General features: G+C 40.6%; 1 protein-coding gene across 4 annotated transcripts in view; it reads right to left on the bottom strand.

Annotated features, from left to right (window-relative positions):
- SDK2 (sidekick cell adhesion molecule 2) overlaps positions 1-19,198 on the bottom strand; it is a 482,261-nt gene that overhangs the window by 119,722 nt on the left and 343,341 nt on the right. For all 4 annotated transcript variants that reach the window (XM_075216839.1, XM_075216840.1, XM_075216841.1 and 1 more), the window contains one exon: positions 1,041-1,188. In XM_075216839.1, the coding sequence (XP_075072940.1) occupies positions 1,041-1,188 (148 nt within the window). The remainder of the gene's footprint in view (positions 1-1,040; positions 1,189-19,198) is intronic.

Genomic DNA, 19,198 nt, shown 5'->3' with positions numbered 1-19,198 from the left:
TGCAAGATATGGGATTGTGTTGGAAGCGGTGGATACATGACATTCTTGTCTCCCTGCTCAGTGACCCGACACCCTCCTTCCACTGTACTCTTCTGGCACCTCTCCCTACAGATATCTCCCCGCTCAGCCTCATTCACATGGGATCAGCTGCCAGATCATCTGGATAATAATTCTCTGCAATTAGGCAGATAAGACAGAATATGCCGATGGTTCATTAGTACTTCTAAATTCCTGGATGACTCAGCCCAACACAGGTGTTTCAGAGCCAATGATACTGTGTGTAAAACTCAGAGCAGCTTACTTCTCATTTCAACATTTTATTTCAATTTAAGAGGCAAAAACATTAAGAAAAATACTGTGATATACATTTTTAATTTCGGTACACTTTTTTGACAAAAAAAAAAAAGATCAGATTAAGTAACAATGATCAATTCACACAATATAACATTGTTAGGCTGTTGCCGCATGATTAAAATACACATGCTTCAAAGATCTTTAATTCAAGTTAGATCACTGGTTGAAGTGGGGATGTATATGGAGATATGCCATCCCCCCACTTCTCCTACTACCTTCTTTTTATTGATTGATTCAGACATCTATCTGATTGTACCTCATCCATTGTCACCTATCCAGGCTTTCTACCTCAATTTGTTTAAAAACAATCAGATCTTAAGATCAGAAATTATCATGTATTCTCAGCTTTACACTTGGCACCGCTGGTTTAAGAGGGATGTCCCATTCTAATGGGGGATACCGTTACAACGCTAATAGCTGCACATTATTATCGTTACTACGGTAATTTCAGCGCTGATTTTTGCTTGCAGCTCTGTGAGCCGCAAGCAAAAATCTGCATTGAAATGACCATAGTAACGGTTATTGAGCGCGGCCTGCGACTTCTGATGTCACACTACTTATGTTAGGAGCTACAAAACAGAAAATGCATGGAACATGGACAATATAAAAATATATGGTCTCTGCAATCATATTGAGATTACTAGAAGAATGCTAAAAAAAAGTTAATTATTTGCTTATCTTCTTACATGCGGCTGCTGGGTGGGATCTTTCTGCCATCTCTGAACCATGTCACCTGCGGTTGGGGAAAACTGGCAATACCGGGAGCAGCGATCACAGCCGCATTCCCATGAGACACGGCCAGGGAGGCATCCCCATCTTCAAAATTTCCCATGTCTGAAAAAAAGGAAAATGAGATTATATTAGAGAGCAGCCAGCACCAGACCAATTATGTGTATATTTACAGCCTGCACAAGGCCACTCTTCATAATTAGCAAACTGGAAGAATGTACTGTTTGATCATATGCAGACAACAATGGAAAATCTCATAAGAAGTGACATGTTTCCAGAAATAGGTGACACACTATACAAGAGACAAGGTATTTGCAACTTCTTTTGGCATTGCTGAAACTTCAATAAATATCTTGATAACGCATTCAATGACATTATACCTGTTAAGTAAAGTTAAAATGCACCCATTACCATAGAAAGATATTAAAGAAGTTATTAAAGTTAAACTCTCTCCCCCACCAGTATGAAACAGATAATAATAGCTATAAAACTACAAAATGAGACGGACGCCTCTGGACTACGAGTGCAATACCTTGTAAATTCAGGTTTTATTTTGATGAGCAGTTTTTAAAATACTGCACCCCTGGTGCATGATATGTCTGTTATATATAGAGGTCTTTGATCTCTGTATTACACAAACGCCCTATCTACTGGGGTTTGCTAGAAAGCAGATGACGTACCATGGAGCTGAGAATAGATTTCTGCATTTACAGTCTACAGTTTCCTGTGGACGTACACAGAGGTCAATAATCCTATGTTTAAGGCAGCGCAGTTAGTATAGAAGCGTTAATCTTTGTGTACGTGAGCCATTAATGCTATAACAAGAGACCAGCAAAACAAACTTGCCTTTAGCAGTTTCTTCTAATCTTCAATTTGTTTGTGTCATACAGTGTTAAATATTCCCATGTGACAATTTCAATAGGAATTAATGATTCCTGTCAGCATTGGGCTCCTGTTGGTGTTGCTGTATATCATTGATATGTAAAGTGCATGTGTGGGACGAAGCTTACATTGAAATTAAGCTCAATGTTTAAGTACAGTTTTTATTAGTTCAAATGTGGAACTTGCCAGGATTGCCTAAGGCCACTGATTGGACCAATGAAAATGTGTTGAGGTCGGGGAATGCACCAGTGGGCACAGTCTCTTTAAACTTATGATGCACATAAACAGAGATGTTTTTCTACACACCGATACACTGCTCAGACATATTTCTAAAGCAACAGTCTAAACTAATAGAACAATAGACTAAGATAGAAAGCTTGTTACCAAGTCTGTAATCGCTGTAATTAAAACATGCTAAGTATTTTCCAACATCATCATTAATGATGCTCGTTAGCACAGCTGCCTTATTAGTTCCTCATCAGCACTGTCTGTCTGCTGGCTGCATCCTCACTCAGACTTACCTCCTTCCTCTGCAAAATGACCTCGGGTATAATTAAATATCAACTTTTGGCAGGTCACTTTAACAATCCAAGTCCCCGTTTATTAAGCTTTTTCTTTTATCCCCTTCCAGTAGCATCAATAAGGTTAATTTTTAATTACTTAAAAAAATCAGTTGTACTGCACTTAATTATAAATAATCAAACTTAAAATATATATATATCAATTGCCAATTCCAGTGCTGTTGTTTGTGCTGAGATAAAGGAAGACTTTTGTGGAATAAAATATGATTTTTCCTTTACGTCAAAAACCTGGTGGGTTCTTAAAACAGATTCACATCAGATGCAAAATAGATACATAAAATCATTAGAAACATCCTCACTAGGGACAAATGTGATAATTAAATACTCTCCTGTATATATTGGAGCAGATGTAGCAGTAACATTACGAGACTTTATTCCCCTACTGCACATTGGTAAACTGCTGGTGTACACTGGCTATAGACCTTTCCATTTTTATTTGGTCGATCTGCACAGGATCAAAACTAAAGCTGATTAGTTCCAGGGTTTTCAATCTTTTTTTGTCCTAGACCCAGATCCAAGTCCCTGGGGCTCATGGCTCACTTGTAATTAAGAATATATTTTGTCATTATTATTTTAGTGTTGGCTGTAATTAAAAGAGGATTCCGCTTTTTAACCGTTTTACTCACTTGTATAGCAGAACAGTGGGGTCCCACTTCTGGGACACCTCTGTGTTGCAGGGGGAGAAGGGGAAGCTTGTGTAGAGAAGGGGAAGCTTGTGTAGAGTGTAATGCTGAATCCACCCCCCATTCAATCTGCCAACTTAATAACAGTATACTTGCCTACTTTCCCATAATATGGGGAGGCTCATGAATTTTGGGGAGTCTTCCCGGACTCTCGGGAGAGCCCCGGCCCTGCCATGCAATGCCGCTAATAGTAACAGCTACTGTGAAGTGGTGGCGTTCATGCGTCTCCCATGATTATCACCTGACCTTCACTACAGGATCTCCCAGAGGGGGGCAGCAATGGATGGCTAGCATGACTAACTCTGGAGTCCCGAGAACAAAAGAAGGGGTCCCAGTGGAAGTATCCCATTATTTAGGTACTGGAGTGGTTAATTATTTTTCATTCAAGTCAATGGTTGACAGTGCATGCAAAAACATGTAATTCAACAATAGCAAAAATAAATAAATAAAAATAAACTCCAGGGGTGCAGGAAGAGTACAAGAGCTTTTGAGCACAGTACCTGTAGTCTCTGGAATTGGGGGCATTGTGTTCTATTGTCTACCATCCACCTCCCCATAGAGACTCCACACTGTGGATTTCCTTGTCATAGTGCGATGGCCTAGTCTGTCTAGCCTGGTGCTGGTCTGCACTTTCACAGAGGGATCCCACATTCACTGTTACCTGGTTTTAGTGGGAAAACGCCTAGGCTGCCTAGCACTAGTGGAGCTTCTACCATATATTTCGACACACTTGAAACCCCATTGAAACTAATGGAAAAGCTCTGTGGTTCTTACATTTGGATGCATTCACAAATCCAGGTACAAAGGTATATAAAGCGCATATCAAACGCGTATGCGTATATGTGTTTTCACTTGAGGGTCACACAAGGCTTTTATTGTGTTTTTGGAATAAAATATACATTGTCTCTGTATCTTTTCACCACCTAAAATATAACAAGCAGATTCAGGCAATAATAATTCACTGTATGCTTTCTAAAATATTGCACAAAAGGAAATGAAAAGGACTTTTGTGATTGTCCTAAACTTCCTGTGGAAAAATAACAAAGATGTGAAAATAGCACGAAAAGGCGAAGAATATGAAGCTATAATGTATAGCGCATTCAAATGTGTCGCATTATCAAGTGCAAAAATGGGAACTAGAATTGGCCCCTAAATGTGTTATTCCATTGGCATCTCTACTTTGCAGAAAAGAGTGACTGGTCCAGCCCTATGGTGGCAGAAATGTAGGGACAGTATCCAAACACCTTATTCTTATATATGTTTGCTAGCAATAAAAACACAAAATTATACAATTTACAGGTACAATTTTGCTTTTTTCTATTACACAGGTGAGTGGGGGATGGGGTCATGAGGTCCTCTCTACCTTATGTCTCATGTCTGTCCTCTATCCATCTATCTTGTATGTCTCATGTCTGATGCTGCATTCTTTCTGTATGCCATGCGTTATTCTTACTGTTTTCATGTACGTCTTTTATGTTAATTATGTCATGCGCTACGGAATCTGTGGCACCATACAAATAAACAATGATGATGATGACGACTTTAATGAAGCAGGTGCATTCTCCCAAACTTTCCCTCTCTATTGTTAGTGATTAGTTATATATGCCCATGACGTTATGCATACATTGAGCTAATCTCCAATATCTCCCTTAATTATATATGATAAGGTCATATTGGGTAACTAGAAATGGCGCCCAGCCTACTGTGTTGGAGAAATATGTCAGGCCACTGTTATTAGATTTTGTTGCCAATATTATTTGGTTTTGTACTTTGCTTTGGCTATCTTCCAATTGTATTTTTAAATTATTATTTATTTTTTTTTCAAAGATATAGGACCTGATTTAGCGTAGCACATACGTGAATTTAGCTATACAAAGATGGATCTAGGTGAAAAAATTGACACACTGCACAAGTTCACAACTTGCATCCCTATTTACAGATGCATCTGCAACTTGTGCGTGGGGCCGTAGATCAGGGACGTTAATGTGCAGATACAGAACAGTAAGGTCGTGCAGGTTCCAGTTACGCATGCCTCACTAAGACCCTTCATATGTATCTTGAAATACATTTGCTACAAGGCGTACATTTTGTAAAGGTTGATCAGGACGACTGTCACATTCTTGCTCCAGACACACCTATATGCTAGATTTAATGTTGCACTTATCTAATGATGTGCACAACTCAACATATAGATGTGTAAGTGCAAATATATAGACACTTCGTTTTGCTCATGCACATATGTTCAACTCTAAATCAGGCTCAGAGTGGCTAAGACTATTAGAATATTTTAATGAGCTTCACAGAATCACCAATCAGTAAATACCCAATAATCACACTCTTCTTACCCATGTACTGTATGACAATTCAAAAATTGTAAGGCAATAATCATAGGGTGTGCTTTTATTCCTGTATGACAGTAAACACTGCAGAGGTTGCAACATACTCAAATAAAAAAGCAATTGTGTAATGTTGCTTGAATCATTTGACTGAAGAACCATAGCTTTAGCTTTAGAGATGTAACTGCTAGATTATTTTACATGCTTTTAAGGTCTGTAAAAATAATATTGCCAGCCAGGCTCCATCGTTAGCGGCAATGCATCATGGGTACAGGGAGACTAATTAAAGCCTTAAGCATGGTTCTACCTTGGATCATGGTGGAATGTATGATGGACGCATGTGGCGTGTCCTGTCTGCAGTGTTTGATGCAGATTGCTGGCAGGTGGGAAGAATAGGCAGCTAATTCTATGCAGGAATCTTGTTACATTGTTCATTGAGGCTGAGCATGTTGAAAAATAACAAGGAACGGCATTTAATGGAAGGTAGGCTTCTCTGAAATGACCTATTTTCAAAGGAAGCTTTGTGCCACATTTATTACAACATAGTGCAAGTCATCTTATGTAACCTTTTTGCATTTCCCACATACACACATACCCACTGATTTAGCTAGGCCTGAAGACCACAACTGGGTGCTTTTCACACCATGATTTCTTATTTAATATCTAAACTACCATGTCAGTCCCAAAAATACAAAGGTATGTTACTTAAAATGTATATACAATTTCAAGTGTATATTTTTCAAAGTATTTGTGTATATTTTACCTGTGACAATGTATATACTCATACAGTCCAGAGCTTGGGTAAGGCAGAGGAGTCATCTGCTTTGTTCTCTGCAGAACTAGGGATGAAGTAATACACAAGCTCCACTTTATCTCTTTCCTATTGTCATGGACAAGCAATAAAACTACTTGATCAGGAAAGTCTATTTAATTATCCACCAAATTTACTGATGGCCTTAAACATTTACAGAATAACAAAATATTAGCTGTATGCCTATTGGAGAATGTCAACGGGTAATTAGGAGGTTGTCAGCTTTGTGAAACACTGTACATAAATATGTCAGCTCTATTTAAAAATGTTACCTCAGAAAGCTTATAAATATGCTACGTTACCCAAGTCTACATCGAGGTTTGAATTCATGTTTCCTGTTAAAACCAAAAATAATGGTCGATAATTCACTATATTTTATGAGGGGAGTTATTGTAATTCTGTAAATGTATCTGCGGGTTGGGTTAACCTCTTATCTGCTACCAATGTGTAATTCCTCAAGTGGTGAAGTGTTTAACAGCTACAGGGCCCATCTTGACATGGAGGCTATCCTACAGCTGCCTCAGTCAGGTGTGACGGCCCCGATGAGGAGAGCTTTTGACGTGATTAATTCCTGCCCAGAGGAGTCTTTTATACCGGGAATATATAATCCGCTACGGCAGCTCGCTGTCTCCACAGTAGTTAACCCCTGTAGGTCAACTGACACAGATACAATCATTACAGGGCAACACAGCTATGGGCAAAATACTTTGCATATGAATATGGGAAACAGAATCATTATCTGTCCACTGCTAGCAGAAGATATAATATTCTCATTTTCAGTGATGCGCTTGTGAGTGTGTCTTCTGGTAGAAAATGTGTTAGTTCTCTTCTTAAAGCTAATTCTGACCTAGTTTTACGAAACAACACAATTGTTGTAAGCTGCCGATTTTAGGAAAGAGAGCATTCATACAATATCAAAACTTTTGTCTAGGTTTGTTGGCCAAATGGCAAATTATTATTATTTTTTCAAATAGTTCCGTGGTCAAGTGGAACCGAACGTGTTAAACTGTATTGTACTGTTACCTTCTTAGTGTCCCTATCTGCAGGCTACTTGTCATGATTCATTTCAAGGCAGTTTAAAAGCCTGTGAAATGTTTCTCGCTGCATGGAGCAGATTCATATGTATTCATATCTCTTTCAGAGAGGCGATAAAAAAAAAACAACTAACAACCAAGTGTGAGAAATAACCTCCCGACTTCGCCCCAGCTATGGAGAATCTCAACGGCACCATTTCTCACCAGGTCAAGTAGAAAAATATTGTCTGTTACACAACTGTTATTGCTCACTCTGAAATCACCCTCTAGAGGAGAAGATACTGAATCTCTGTGTTCAAATTCTCACAGTGGCTTACATTTTACTGCCATCCATGAATCTCTATTACAGGGATTTCCCTTTTATAAATGGACCCGGATTATCAATACGATTAAACAACTTAATTTGAAGGCTCCCTAATGTCTTTGCAAGGGGAAGCCTACTTAGTATTATTATGGGCGGTATCATTTTTCAGTCTCCAAAGAATATTTTCAGGGGTAGGGAGATGGACAGTAGATATTAGCTAAATATTATAACTATCACAAAATTTAATGTATTCTTTGTATTCTAGGTGGACCAATGTACAATATGATGTAGCAATTGCCCTTGTGTTTCAAACTCCCATAGATTGTAAGCTTGTGAGCAGGGCCCTCTTACCTCTCCATCTGTATGTATTACCCAGTATTGTTTTATTATTGTTTGTTCTGAATTGTAAAGCGCTACGGAATTTGCTGGCGCTATATAAATAAATGTTGATGATGATGAATGTATCTTATAAATACACTCAGTGGTCACTTTATTAGATACACATTCAAATACTGGTCATGCCCCCCCCCCTTTCCCATCCTGCCCCCAGAACAACCTGAATTCTTTGTGTCATTTATTCTACAAGATGCTGGAAACACTCCTTAGAGATTCTGGGCCATGGTTGACATGGTAGCAACACTCAGTAACTGCAGATTTGTCAACTGTACAATCTTAATTCAGGTCACCTTTTTAGTGTACACTGCTAAAAGTAAGGAGCATCTATTCTGCTGTCCTAATGGATCTGTCCATTTTGTATTTAAGAAACAGGCCCCATCCACTTGCATTGGAACATTATTCGCTTTGAATGTGTTGCACATTTAAATGTACAACAACAGTTGTAAACTATTTTTTTTTTTTGTGTTCCATGTAATAAAATTCAACAGGCGTCAGTGCCCACATAATGAGGTAGTGTGTTGACTATCACATTCTGTTCTGGCTGTAGGACCTGGCATGACCGGAACCATTCCCCAACTCCTGTCAAAAGACCTTTGTTCAGGATTGCAATCCCAAATTATTAATCCCCACCTAAATATTACATTACGATGAACACAGAAAAACCCCTAAACACTTATATTTAAACATTTATCCTTTTCACAGTCATGAATGTGTATATTACACTGAATCTACACTACAGAATTTTCGAACTGTTGGTTGTCATAATTTCCCTCACTGTTTGTCTACTTACCTAATATACTAAAGTTTAAAATGCAAGCAGGTAAAGGAGGCATAATGAAGTCTGCTACAGCATACATTGCTGTTAACAGGGCAGGTTATGTATTCACCCAAAATGACACAGAAATAGTGCTGCCGTGTTCAGGTTTATAAAGCTATAAAAAGTGGTATTCTGTCACTTTAAGTGTGACAGCATTTTATATGCCATACTCCTCAGTTTGGGCAACAAGCCAGAAGTAACACAGACCCCTGGGATAAGATGCTGCAATGAATATACTAATAGATTCCAGTATTATTGGCACAATAAGTCGGCTAAAATAACACAATACACAGGGTACCCGCCAGTATCCAGGAGTGTAATAAGAGATGTGCTATCACACTGAGAGCTTGCTGTGTTACACTGAGCTTGGTGCATCTTAATGGACTAATTTAAGAGACAATGTTGATAGTTCCCTGGTGTTTCAGCAGCCATCTAATCTGAAGAAGCCTATGAACGGAGGTCCCCTCTAAATGAAAGGACAAGAAAGCATTCATTTCTAGATAATGCCGCTCTGTCACCAGCGTAGCGTCCTGCCCATTCTCCAGCCGCAGAAATGACTTTGATTGTTATGCCTCCCCATATACGGAGACTGCTGAAATATTTACATTCTCTCCCTTATAGCCAAGCAACATCTAATAAAATTCCAGAGTTCCATGTTCTTTCCTTCTCCCTGTCATATAAAGGTACCGCCTTGTGTGTGTATGTAGTGACCTTGTTTCGTAAGCAGCTTCATTGGTACAGCACTGAAAATTCATAAAAATCACCTATGACCTGGTCGTTTCCAGCTTCATATAATTGCGTAGACAGCATTCTATGGGTTGTCAAGTTATTAAAATACCATATACAGCATCATATACACATATAAACACGATAGATGGATTTTTAAGAGCGTAACTGGTAGACATGCAGCCGGGTAACCCTCCAATTCCCCATATGTGTGAAAATGTCCATAACAGCATCACAGCATGCTGCAGTGACAAATGGGTTAAACATGTAAATATTATTTGGATGCATATTTAAAATGTATGTAGGTATGTAAGTGCTGTTTTGTACTACAGCACCGGTTAGTGTCCGGCAAGAAGCACTGAAAGGGTTAAGGCCCTAAAATAATGTATTCACTCACCTTGGTGATCCAGTGAGATTGGAGGGTCTAGTAACGGTGCCTCCTGGTTCAAATGAATGAATCAGCTAGGATTAACTCCCACAGGTTATGTGCCAAAACTGTATAATAAGATCTGTATATTCCAACTTGTATTCCATCTGTACTTCTGGATTATCACTAGTACCTCTACCTAGCGAGTAACAGTCCTTTTAAGCACCCTTTAAGCACACTAAACCATCACTGCTTTCAAGATTCTGCCTGACGCCTATTGCCTGCTGTAGCCTGTAGCAACAGATAAGAGTTTAAACTCTAATCCGTTTCCCGGCAGTTTAAACCAAACATCTGTGTCAATGCTCTGCCCGCTACTCAGCATTCTTGATCCATAGTAAGCAGTCAGAAGGAACCAACCAATCTACAGCAAAGAGGCGCTGCAGCAGCTATACCAACTGCTGGGAAATAAGCGGTACCAGGTGCCAACCAAGGAGCCTAGTGGAGGCAGCGACTATTCTCCTACACCTAGTGTGCTGTTGGCATTCACAGTCGGAGAGTGTCTAGTGGCAAGTGACACACTATGAGTGGTCAGTGACAGCTGGTTACTGGTTTTAAAATGGAAATCCAGATAAATTAGGTAAGATTTCCCTCTCCAAAAATTGAGATCGAAAAGCAGACTAAGTACATTCGGTCACAGTATATTTATTAAAGAGTGGAAAGTCCTACATCCAGTGAAAATGAGTGTTAAGGCTTCAACATATATATCAAGAGGTCACCACTGACATCGTTCCATCGTTGAACAAGATTTTTAGTCCATTTATAAAATCAAATCAAACGATATGATGTGCTTTGGTATGATAATCATTCATCGTTGGAGTGTACACACTAATGCAATATCAGCCAATTGGTCCTTATCTTTTCATTGGCCCGATAATCAGGTGAAAAACATATAGGGGTAAATGTATCAAGCTGAGAGTTTTCCGGCTAGTTTGAAAAGTGGATATGTTGCCTATAGCAACCAATCTGATTCTACCTGTCATTTTGTAGAATGTACTAACTAAATGATAGCTAGAATCTGATTGGTTTTTCAAACCCGCTGGAAAACTCTCAGCTTGATACATTTACCCCATAGTGTGTATCCAGCCTTATACATGCATTTCCAGTCTAGTACAATATTTCTCAAACTGAGTTCCTTGATAACCAATGTACCGCCAAGGGGTCTCAGGGTTTCCACAAGGCAAAAGTGGGTAATGGTAAAAAATGAATCCCGCTCCTAAATTTATATGTTCATATTTATGTACATATTTTAAACTTCGTGTGGCGACAATCGACACTAAACATTCCACCAGTGATAGCACGTTAACTCAACAAACCACTACTCCTTTACTCCAGAAAGTTTTTAATACCATCCTGATGACTATCACCAAACGATATGCAGAACGTTATATGCTTTACTTTGCTAAGCTTCGATTTCTCCACCGTTCCACAGAAGCACATGACAACACCTCATAATGGATATAAAAGACAAATTAATGCTGGTATTTCATTTTTGAATCACTTTTTATAGAACCAAAAAAGTATTTTGTAGCCCAGCTTTAGCGGGGGATGGGATGTGGCTAGGTAGAAGTTCTTCAGAAAGTTTTCTAGCTCTTTTAGGATTCTATGTGCTAAAATAATCACTAGTCTCGTGGACTGTAGTGCTAGACGGGTCATACAGAAGAATTATGAACAATGATTTATTCTAGAGAGCTGAATAATATAAATGAGTTAAGTAAGGTGTTCTTTACTTAACTAAATATACTAACAGTGGTCTTTTTCACCCCACTGTGGGAGGTTGCATGTTAGGTGGGAAATGCTTCTCTAATTTAGATTGCAAAGTCTCATTGGCAGGCTGGCAGTCTTGCATACATGATCTGCATAAATGCACTGTGTGGATTGCGTAGTATTACTTTTATTTTTAGTTCATATGTATCTCGCATTGAAGTACAGACTATGTTTATTCATTACCTTCAGTCCCTGTCCCAGTGGAGCTTACAATCTAATTTCCCTGCCATTGGCACACAAATGTACACATGCATACTGAGGCCAATTTAGTTAAAAGCCAATTAACCTACCTCTCTGCCCAATTACAGTGATATACATAAATTGATTTAGGCATATTACATTCAGTGTTAACTTTTTTCAATGCTGTGAATTTTGCTATATTATTTGCAATTTGCTTATCTGATAGTTATTATGTTACATAGCCCTGCCCAAAAACCTATTGATATATATTCCAGGATATTGGAACCAAAAAATTGGTTGCACTACTTTTTTTTCTGTGTAGCAAAATTACTCCTCTTTACACTGTTACGAGGATTGGGTTAGTCTTATCCAAAGAGGATTGTAAGAATCAGGGGGACTGGTTGACACTGGAACACAGGGGTGGTAGAAGGCGAGTTGTGGCTTGAGGACACCTATAAGTTAATTATACTATGGTAGGCCACAAGAGGCAAGACGGGAAAGTAAGAGCTAGCTCTCTCCTTTTACCACCAGCGTCCTCTGCAACTCAGCAGCTCCTGCTCCTAGCAACCGATGAGCTGTGGGCTTTTATAACACCATGTTGATTGATGTCTCATTAATTTATAATTATCCCTAAACTTTATTCATTGTTAGCATTTAGTGTTCAGAAATAAATGATTGCAATTAGTGAGTGGCCACTGAGCTATGGTGGAAGCGTGTGTGTGTTTATTATTTATTGATATTAAATAATGTTTTGCTCTAGCTGTAACATAACGAATCCGATGTTTTACTAGTGCTGAATAGCTCTGTTTTGTTCTCTTTGACTGTGGTTACTCTGATGCTATCTGAATACTGTATTATTTTATTTACATTACTATACACAGTGAGTTGCCATGTCACCACTTATCCTACTGCTTTCATTGTAAGACTAACAAATTCCATTCACTTATCATTTTCCATACAGTCAATTCAATATTTCCACTTCAACCACTGACTTTACATTTATTTAGAGATGAGCGCACTCGGATTTTGTGAATCCGAGCCCACCCGAACCTTTCCGAACAGAGTCGGATCTGAGACAGATCCGGGTATTGGCGCCAAATGAAAACTTGAAACCGAGGCTCTGAGTCATAATCCCGCTGTCGGATCTCGCGATACTCGGATCCTATAAATTCCCCGCTAGTCGCCGCCATCTTCACTCGGGCATTGATCAGGGTAGAGGGAGGGTGTGTTAGGTGGTCCTCTGTCCTGGTAGATCTCGTGCTGTGCTGTTTAGATCTGTGCTGTGCTGTTTAGTTCTGTGCTGTGCTGTGCTGTGTTCTGCAGTATCAGTCCAGTGGTGCTGTGTGCTGTGTGCTGTGCTCTGTCAATTTTGAGTTCAGTGGTGCTGCTGGGTCCTGTGTTGTGTCTTGTTCAGTCCAGTGGTCCTGTGTCCTGTGCTCTGTGCTTCTAAGGGCATAGTTATTTCCCCATTATTCCCAAGTGTTTAAAAAATTAAAAAAAAGTTATAAAAAAAAAATACAAAAAAATAATTAAAAAAAAATTTAATTACAACAAAATTTGCAAAACCAATCCTGCAGTATAAGTCCATTGGTACTGTCTGCAATATTACCAGGTTCACACATTCTGCAGTATCTTGTGCTACATATAATGGAGACCAAAAATTTGGAGGATAAAGTAGGGAAAGATCCAGACCCACTTCCTCCTAATGCTGAAGCTGCTGCCACTAGTCATGACATAGACGATGAAATGCCATCAACGTCGTCTTCCAAGCCCGATGCCCAATCTCCTAGTACAGGGCATGTAAAATCCAAAAAGCCCAAGTTCTCAAAAAAAAGCAAAAAGAGAAACTTAAAATCATCTGAGGAGAAACGTAAAGTTGGCAATATGCCATTTACGACACGTAGTGGCAAGGAACGGCTTAGGCCCTGGCCCGTGTTCATGACTAGTGGTCCATCTTCACCCAAGGATCTTAGCCCTCCTCCTCCTCCTCCCCCCCCTATAAAAAAATTGAAGAGAGTTATGCTGTCAGCAACAAAACAGCAAACAACTCTGCCTTCTAAAGAGAAATTATCACAAATCCCCAAGGCGAGTCCAAGGGTGTTGGTGGTTGTCAAGCCTGACCTTCCCATCACTGTACGGGAAGAGGTGGCTCGGGAGGAGGCTATTGATGATGTAGCTGGCGCTGTGGAGGAACTTGATGATGAGGATGGTGATGTGGTTATTGTAAATGAGGCACCAGGGGGGGAAACAGCTGATGTCCATGGGATGAAAAAGCCCATCGTCATGCCTGGTCAGAAGACCAAAAAATGCACCTCTTCGGTCTGGAGTTATTTTTATCCAAATCCGGACAACCAATGTATGGCCATATGTAGCTTATGTAAAGCTCAAATAAGCAGGGGTAAGGATCTTGCCCACCTTGGGACATCCTCCCTTATACGTCCCCTGAATAACCTTCATAGTTCAGTGGTTAGTTCAGGAACTGGGGCTAGGACCGTCATCGGTACAGGGACACCTAAATCCCGTGGTCCAGTTGGATACACACCAGCAACACCCTCCTCGTCAACTTCCTCCACGATCTCCATCAGATTGAGTCCTGCAGCCCAAGTCAGCAGCCAGACTGAGTCCTCTCCAATACGGGATTCATCCAAGGAATCCTGCAGCGGTACGCATACTACTGCCACTGCTGCTGTTGCTGCTGTTAGTCGGTCATCTTCCCAGAGGGGAAGTCGTAAGACCGCTAAGTCTTTCACAAAACAATTGACCGTCCAACAGTCGTTTGCCATGACCACAAAATACGATAGTAGTCACCCTATTGCAAAGCGTATTACTGCGGCTGTAACTGCAATGTTGGTGTTAGACGTGCACCCGGTGTCCGCCATCAGTGGAGTGGGATTTAGAGGGTTGATGGAGGTATTGTGTCCCCGGTACCAAATCCCGTCGAGATTCCACTTCACTAGGCAGGCGATACCAAAAATGTACAGAGAAGTACGATCAAGTGTCCTCAGTGCTCTGAAAAATGCGGTTGTACCCACTGTCAACTTAACCACGGACATGTGGACAAGTGGTTCTGGCCAAACGAAGGACTATATGACTGTGACAGCCCACTGGGTAGATGCATCGCCTTCCACAGCAACAGCAACAGCTGCATCAGTAGCAGCATCTACAAAATGGCTGCTCGTGCAAAGGCAGGCAACATTGTGTATTACAGGCTTTAATAAGAGGCACAACGCTGACAACATATTAGAGAAACTGAGGGAAATTATCTCCCAGTGGCTTACCCCACTTAGACTCTCATGGGGATTTGTGGTGTCAGACAATGCCAGTAACATTGTGCGGGCATTAAATATGGGCAATTTCCAGCACGTCCCATGTTTTGCCCACACCATTAATTTGGTGGTGCAGCATTACCTCAAGAGTGACAGGGGTGTGCAGGAGATGCTTGCGGTGGCGCGCAAAATTGCTGGACACTTTCGGCATTCAGCCAGTGCTTACCGCAGACTAGAGGCACATCAAAAAAGCATGAACCTGCCCTGCCATCACCTCAAACAAGAGGTTGTGACGCGCTGGAACTCCACCCTCTATATGCTGCAGAGGATAAGGAGCAGCAAAAGGCCATTCAGGCCTACACAGCCACCTACGACATAGGCAAAGGAGTGGGGATGCGCCTGAGTCAAGCGCAGTGGAGACTGATTTCCGTGTTGTGCAAGGTTCTCCAGCCGTTTAAACTTGCCACACGAGAAGTCAGTTCCGACACTGCCAGCTTGAGTCAGGTCATTCCCCTGATCAGGCTGTTGCAGAAGCAGCTGGAGAAAGTGAGGGAGGAGCTGGTAAAGCATTGCGATCCAACAAAGCATGTAGCTCTTGTGGATGAAGCCCTTCGTACGCTTTGCCAGGATCCGAGGGTGGTCACTCTTTTAAAGTCAGAGGAATACATTCTGGCCACCGTGCTCGATCCTCGGTTTAAAGCGTATGTTGTGTCTCTGTTTCCAGCGGACACAAGTCTACAGCGGTGCAAAGACCTTCTGGTCAGGAGATTGTCCTCTGAAGAGGACCGTGACATGCCAACAGCTCCACCCTCATTTTCTTCCACATCTATGGCTGCGAGGAAAAAGCTCAGTTTTTCTAAAAGAGCCGCTGGCGGGGATGCTGATAACATCTGGTCCGGACTGAAGGACCTGCCAACCATTGCAGACATGTCTACTGTCGCTGCATTGGATGCTGTCACAATTGAAAAAATGGTGGAGGATTATTTTGCTGACACCATCCAAATAGACATGTCAGACAGTCCATATTGTTACTGGCAGGAAAAAAAGGCAGTTTGGAAGCCCCTGTACAAACTGGCTCTATTTTACCTGAGTTGTCCCCCCTCCAGTGTGTACTCGGAAAGAGTTTTAGTGCTGTGGGGAACCTGGTCAGTGAGCGGCGAAGGAGGTTGCTTCCTCACAACGTTGAAAAAATGATGTTTATAAAAATGAATAATCAATTCCTCAATGAAGTACAGCACTGCCCTCCAGATAGTACAGAGGGACCTGTGGTTGTGGAGTCCAGCGGGGACGAATTGATAATGTGTGAGGAGGAGGAAGTACACACTGTAGGGGGAGAGGAATCAGAGGTTGAGGACGACATCTTTCCTCAGTAGAGCCTGTTTAGTTTGTACAGGGAGAGATGAATTGTTATTTTGGTGTGGGGGCCCAAACAAACCAATCATTTCAGCCACAGTTGTTTGGTAGGCCCTGTCGCTGAAATTATTGGTTTGTTAAAGTGTGTATGTCCTATTTCAACAACATAAGGGTGGGTGGGAGGGCCCAAGGACAATTCCATCTTGCAACTATTTTTTTGGCATTATGTGACCATTCAACAGTCATTTGCCATGTTCAAAAAGTAAAACAAAATGTCAACAAATTACAAAAATTTAATCAAAAGTTAAATGCCCTGTCATTATTTAAAACAAGAGGGTTTGACGTGCTAGAATTAGTGTAGTGTTAATATGTTATAAACACTACACTTGGAACTTGGAGGAGGTATTGTGGGCCAGGTATCAAATTTAGTACCGGGGCCACCCCACTACACAGCCCAGAATACTTTTTTGGGGGAAATTCAGACCCGTGGAGGGTTTTTTATTAATTATATTGTGGTGACCACTCCTCTACGCAGTCCAGATACATTTATTGGTGCGAATCATACAAGTTCAGGGTTTTTAAATTATATTGTGGTGACCCACTCCTCTACGCAGTCCAGATACATTTATTGGTGCGACTGCAAATCATACAAGTTCAGGGTTTTTAAATTATATTGTGGTGACCCACTCCTCTACGCAGTCCAGATACATTTATTGGTGCGACTGCGAATCATACAAGTTCTGGGTTTTTAAATTATATTGTGGTGACCACTCCTCTACGCAGTCCAGGTACATTTTTTGGTGCGATTAAGACCAGTTGATGGTTTTCTTATTATATTGTGGGGACCACTCCACTACGCAGTCCAGAAAGATACCTCGTTGCAACGTTTTGGACTAATAACTATATTGTGAGGTGTTCAGAATACACGGTAAATTAGTGGAAATGCTTGTTATTGAATGTTATTGAGGTTAATAATAGCGTAGGAGTGAAAATAAGCCCAAAAACTTGATTTTTGAACTTTTTATGCTTTTTTCAAAAAAAATCTGAATCCAAAGCCTTGAATCCGAACCAAAACCTTTCGGCAGGTGTTTTGCGAAACAAATCTGAACCCAAAACATTGCGGAAATCCGAATCCAAAACACGAGACATCAAAAGTCGCCGGTGCACATCCCTACATTTATTACTATGTATCTGTATAATCTACTGGTGGCTTAGTGATTAGCACTTCTGCCTCACAGCACTGGGGTCATGAGTATGATCCCTGACCATGACCATAAGGTCATGGTCAGGACATATCTGTGTAGAGTTTGTATGTTCTCTCCATGTTTGCGTGGGTTTCCTCCGGGTGCTCAAGTTTCCACCCACACTACAAAAACATACTGGTAGGTTAATTGTCTGCTATCAAAATTGGCCTTAGTCTCTCTCAGAATTTAGACTGTAAGCTCCAATGGGGCAGGGACAGATATGAGTGAGTTCTCTGTACTGAGAAAATATAGTACGTCGCTCTAAAACAAACAACGTACAAATCACTATATGTGTCAACATATACATAAATAGGAGAATTTTGTGCACAATGTAGCTATATTGGGATAAGTTCACTTGCCAACATCAAGGAATCATCTATAAGCGAATCCCTAGCATGTGAAAAAAAGTATACTCAGGGTGTCACTGATCAATATAATCTATATTACATTAAAGTAGCTGTATACTGCTTATGTATAGGGATTCTACACAGTGGTAGAAGTGTATACAGTGGTATGCCATACCACCACGTTTTCCACTACATTTATTGTAAAACTGTTAAATTCCATTATCTTACATTCCAATTACATTTTTCATACCAACACATCTAAATTTACATGTCGCCACTTTTAAATTTCCACTTCGACCACTGATTCTACACTGCAAAGATATTATCATGGGACATATTTAGAATCTCATCTATACCAATTAATCAACACCATACAGTTACCATGTACTTTAACATAAAAAGCCTCCTTTGGCCATGCCACACTCACAGACCCTATGCCTGACCCATCTTAGCAACATCCCATGTTATAGAGAAGTGATGGGCATCAGGCGGACCTCTGAGCCTTAACATGCTGGTCCCAGCTCCGTCCTGCTTTATTATCCAATTGTTGTAGCTTGTAACACTTGTTTAAAATGCCTTCTGCTATGTTATTACACATATGTGTCTCTTTCTTTCAAAGAGTGCTGCCCAGGCGGCCCCTGAAGTGGATCAGGTTGCCAATCACTGGTATAGAGTCTCCAAATGACCTGCATGTTAAACATTTCATTATCTTGATTAGGGTTCTTATATTTTTGAAAAAGAAATCTGAGACATACATGTGACCTGACACTAAGGGCTAGATTTACTAAACTGCGGGTTTGAAGAAGTGGAGATGTTGCCTATAGCAACCAATCAGATTCTAGCTTTCATTTTGTAGAATGCACTAAATAAATGATAGCTAGAATCTTATTGGTTGCTACAGGCAACATATCCACTTTTTCAAACCCGCCGTTTAGTAAATATACCCCTAAGTCCCTCCATACAG

The sequence above is a fragment of the Mixophyes fleayi genome, chromosome 6, assembly GCF_038048845.1.
Source record: "Mixophyes fleayi isolate aMixFle1 chromosome 6, aMixFle1.hap1, whole genome shotgun sequence".
NCBI lineage: Eukaryota > Metazoa > Chordata > Amphibia > Anura > Limnodynastidae > Mixophyes > Mixophyes fleayi.
Note: the sequence above shows the minus strand (reverse complement) of the source record. Positions and strands in the feature narration are given on the sequence as shown.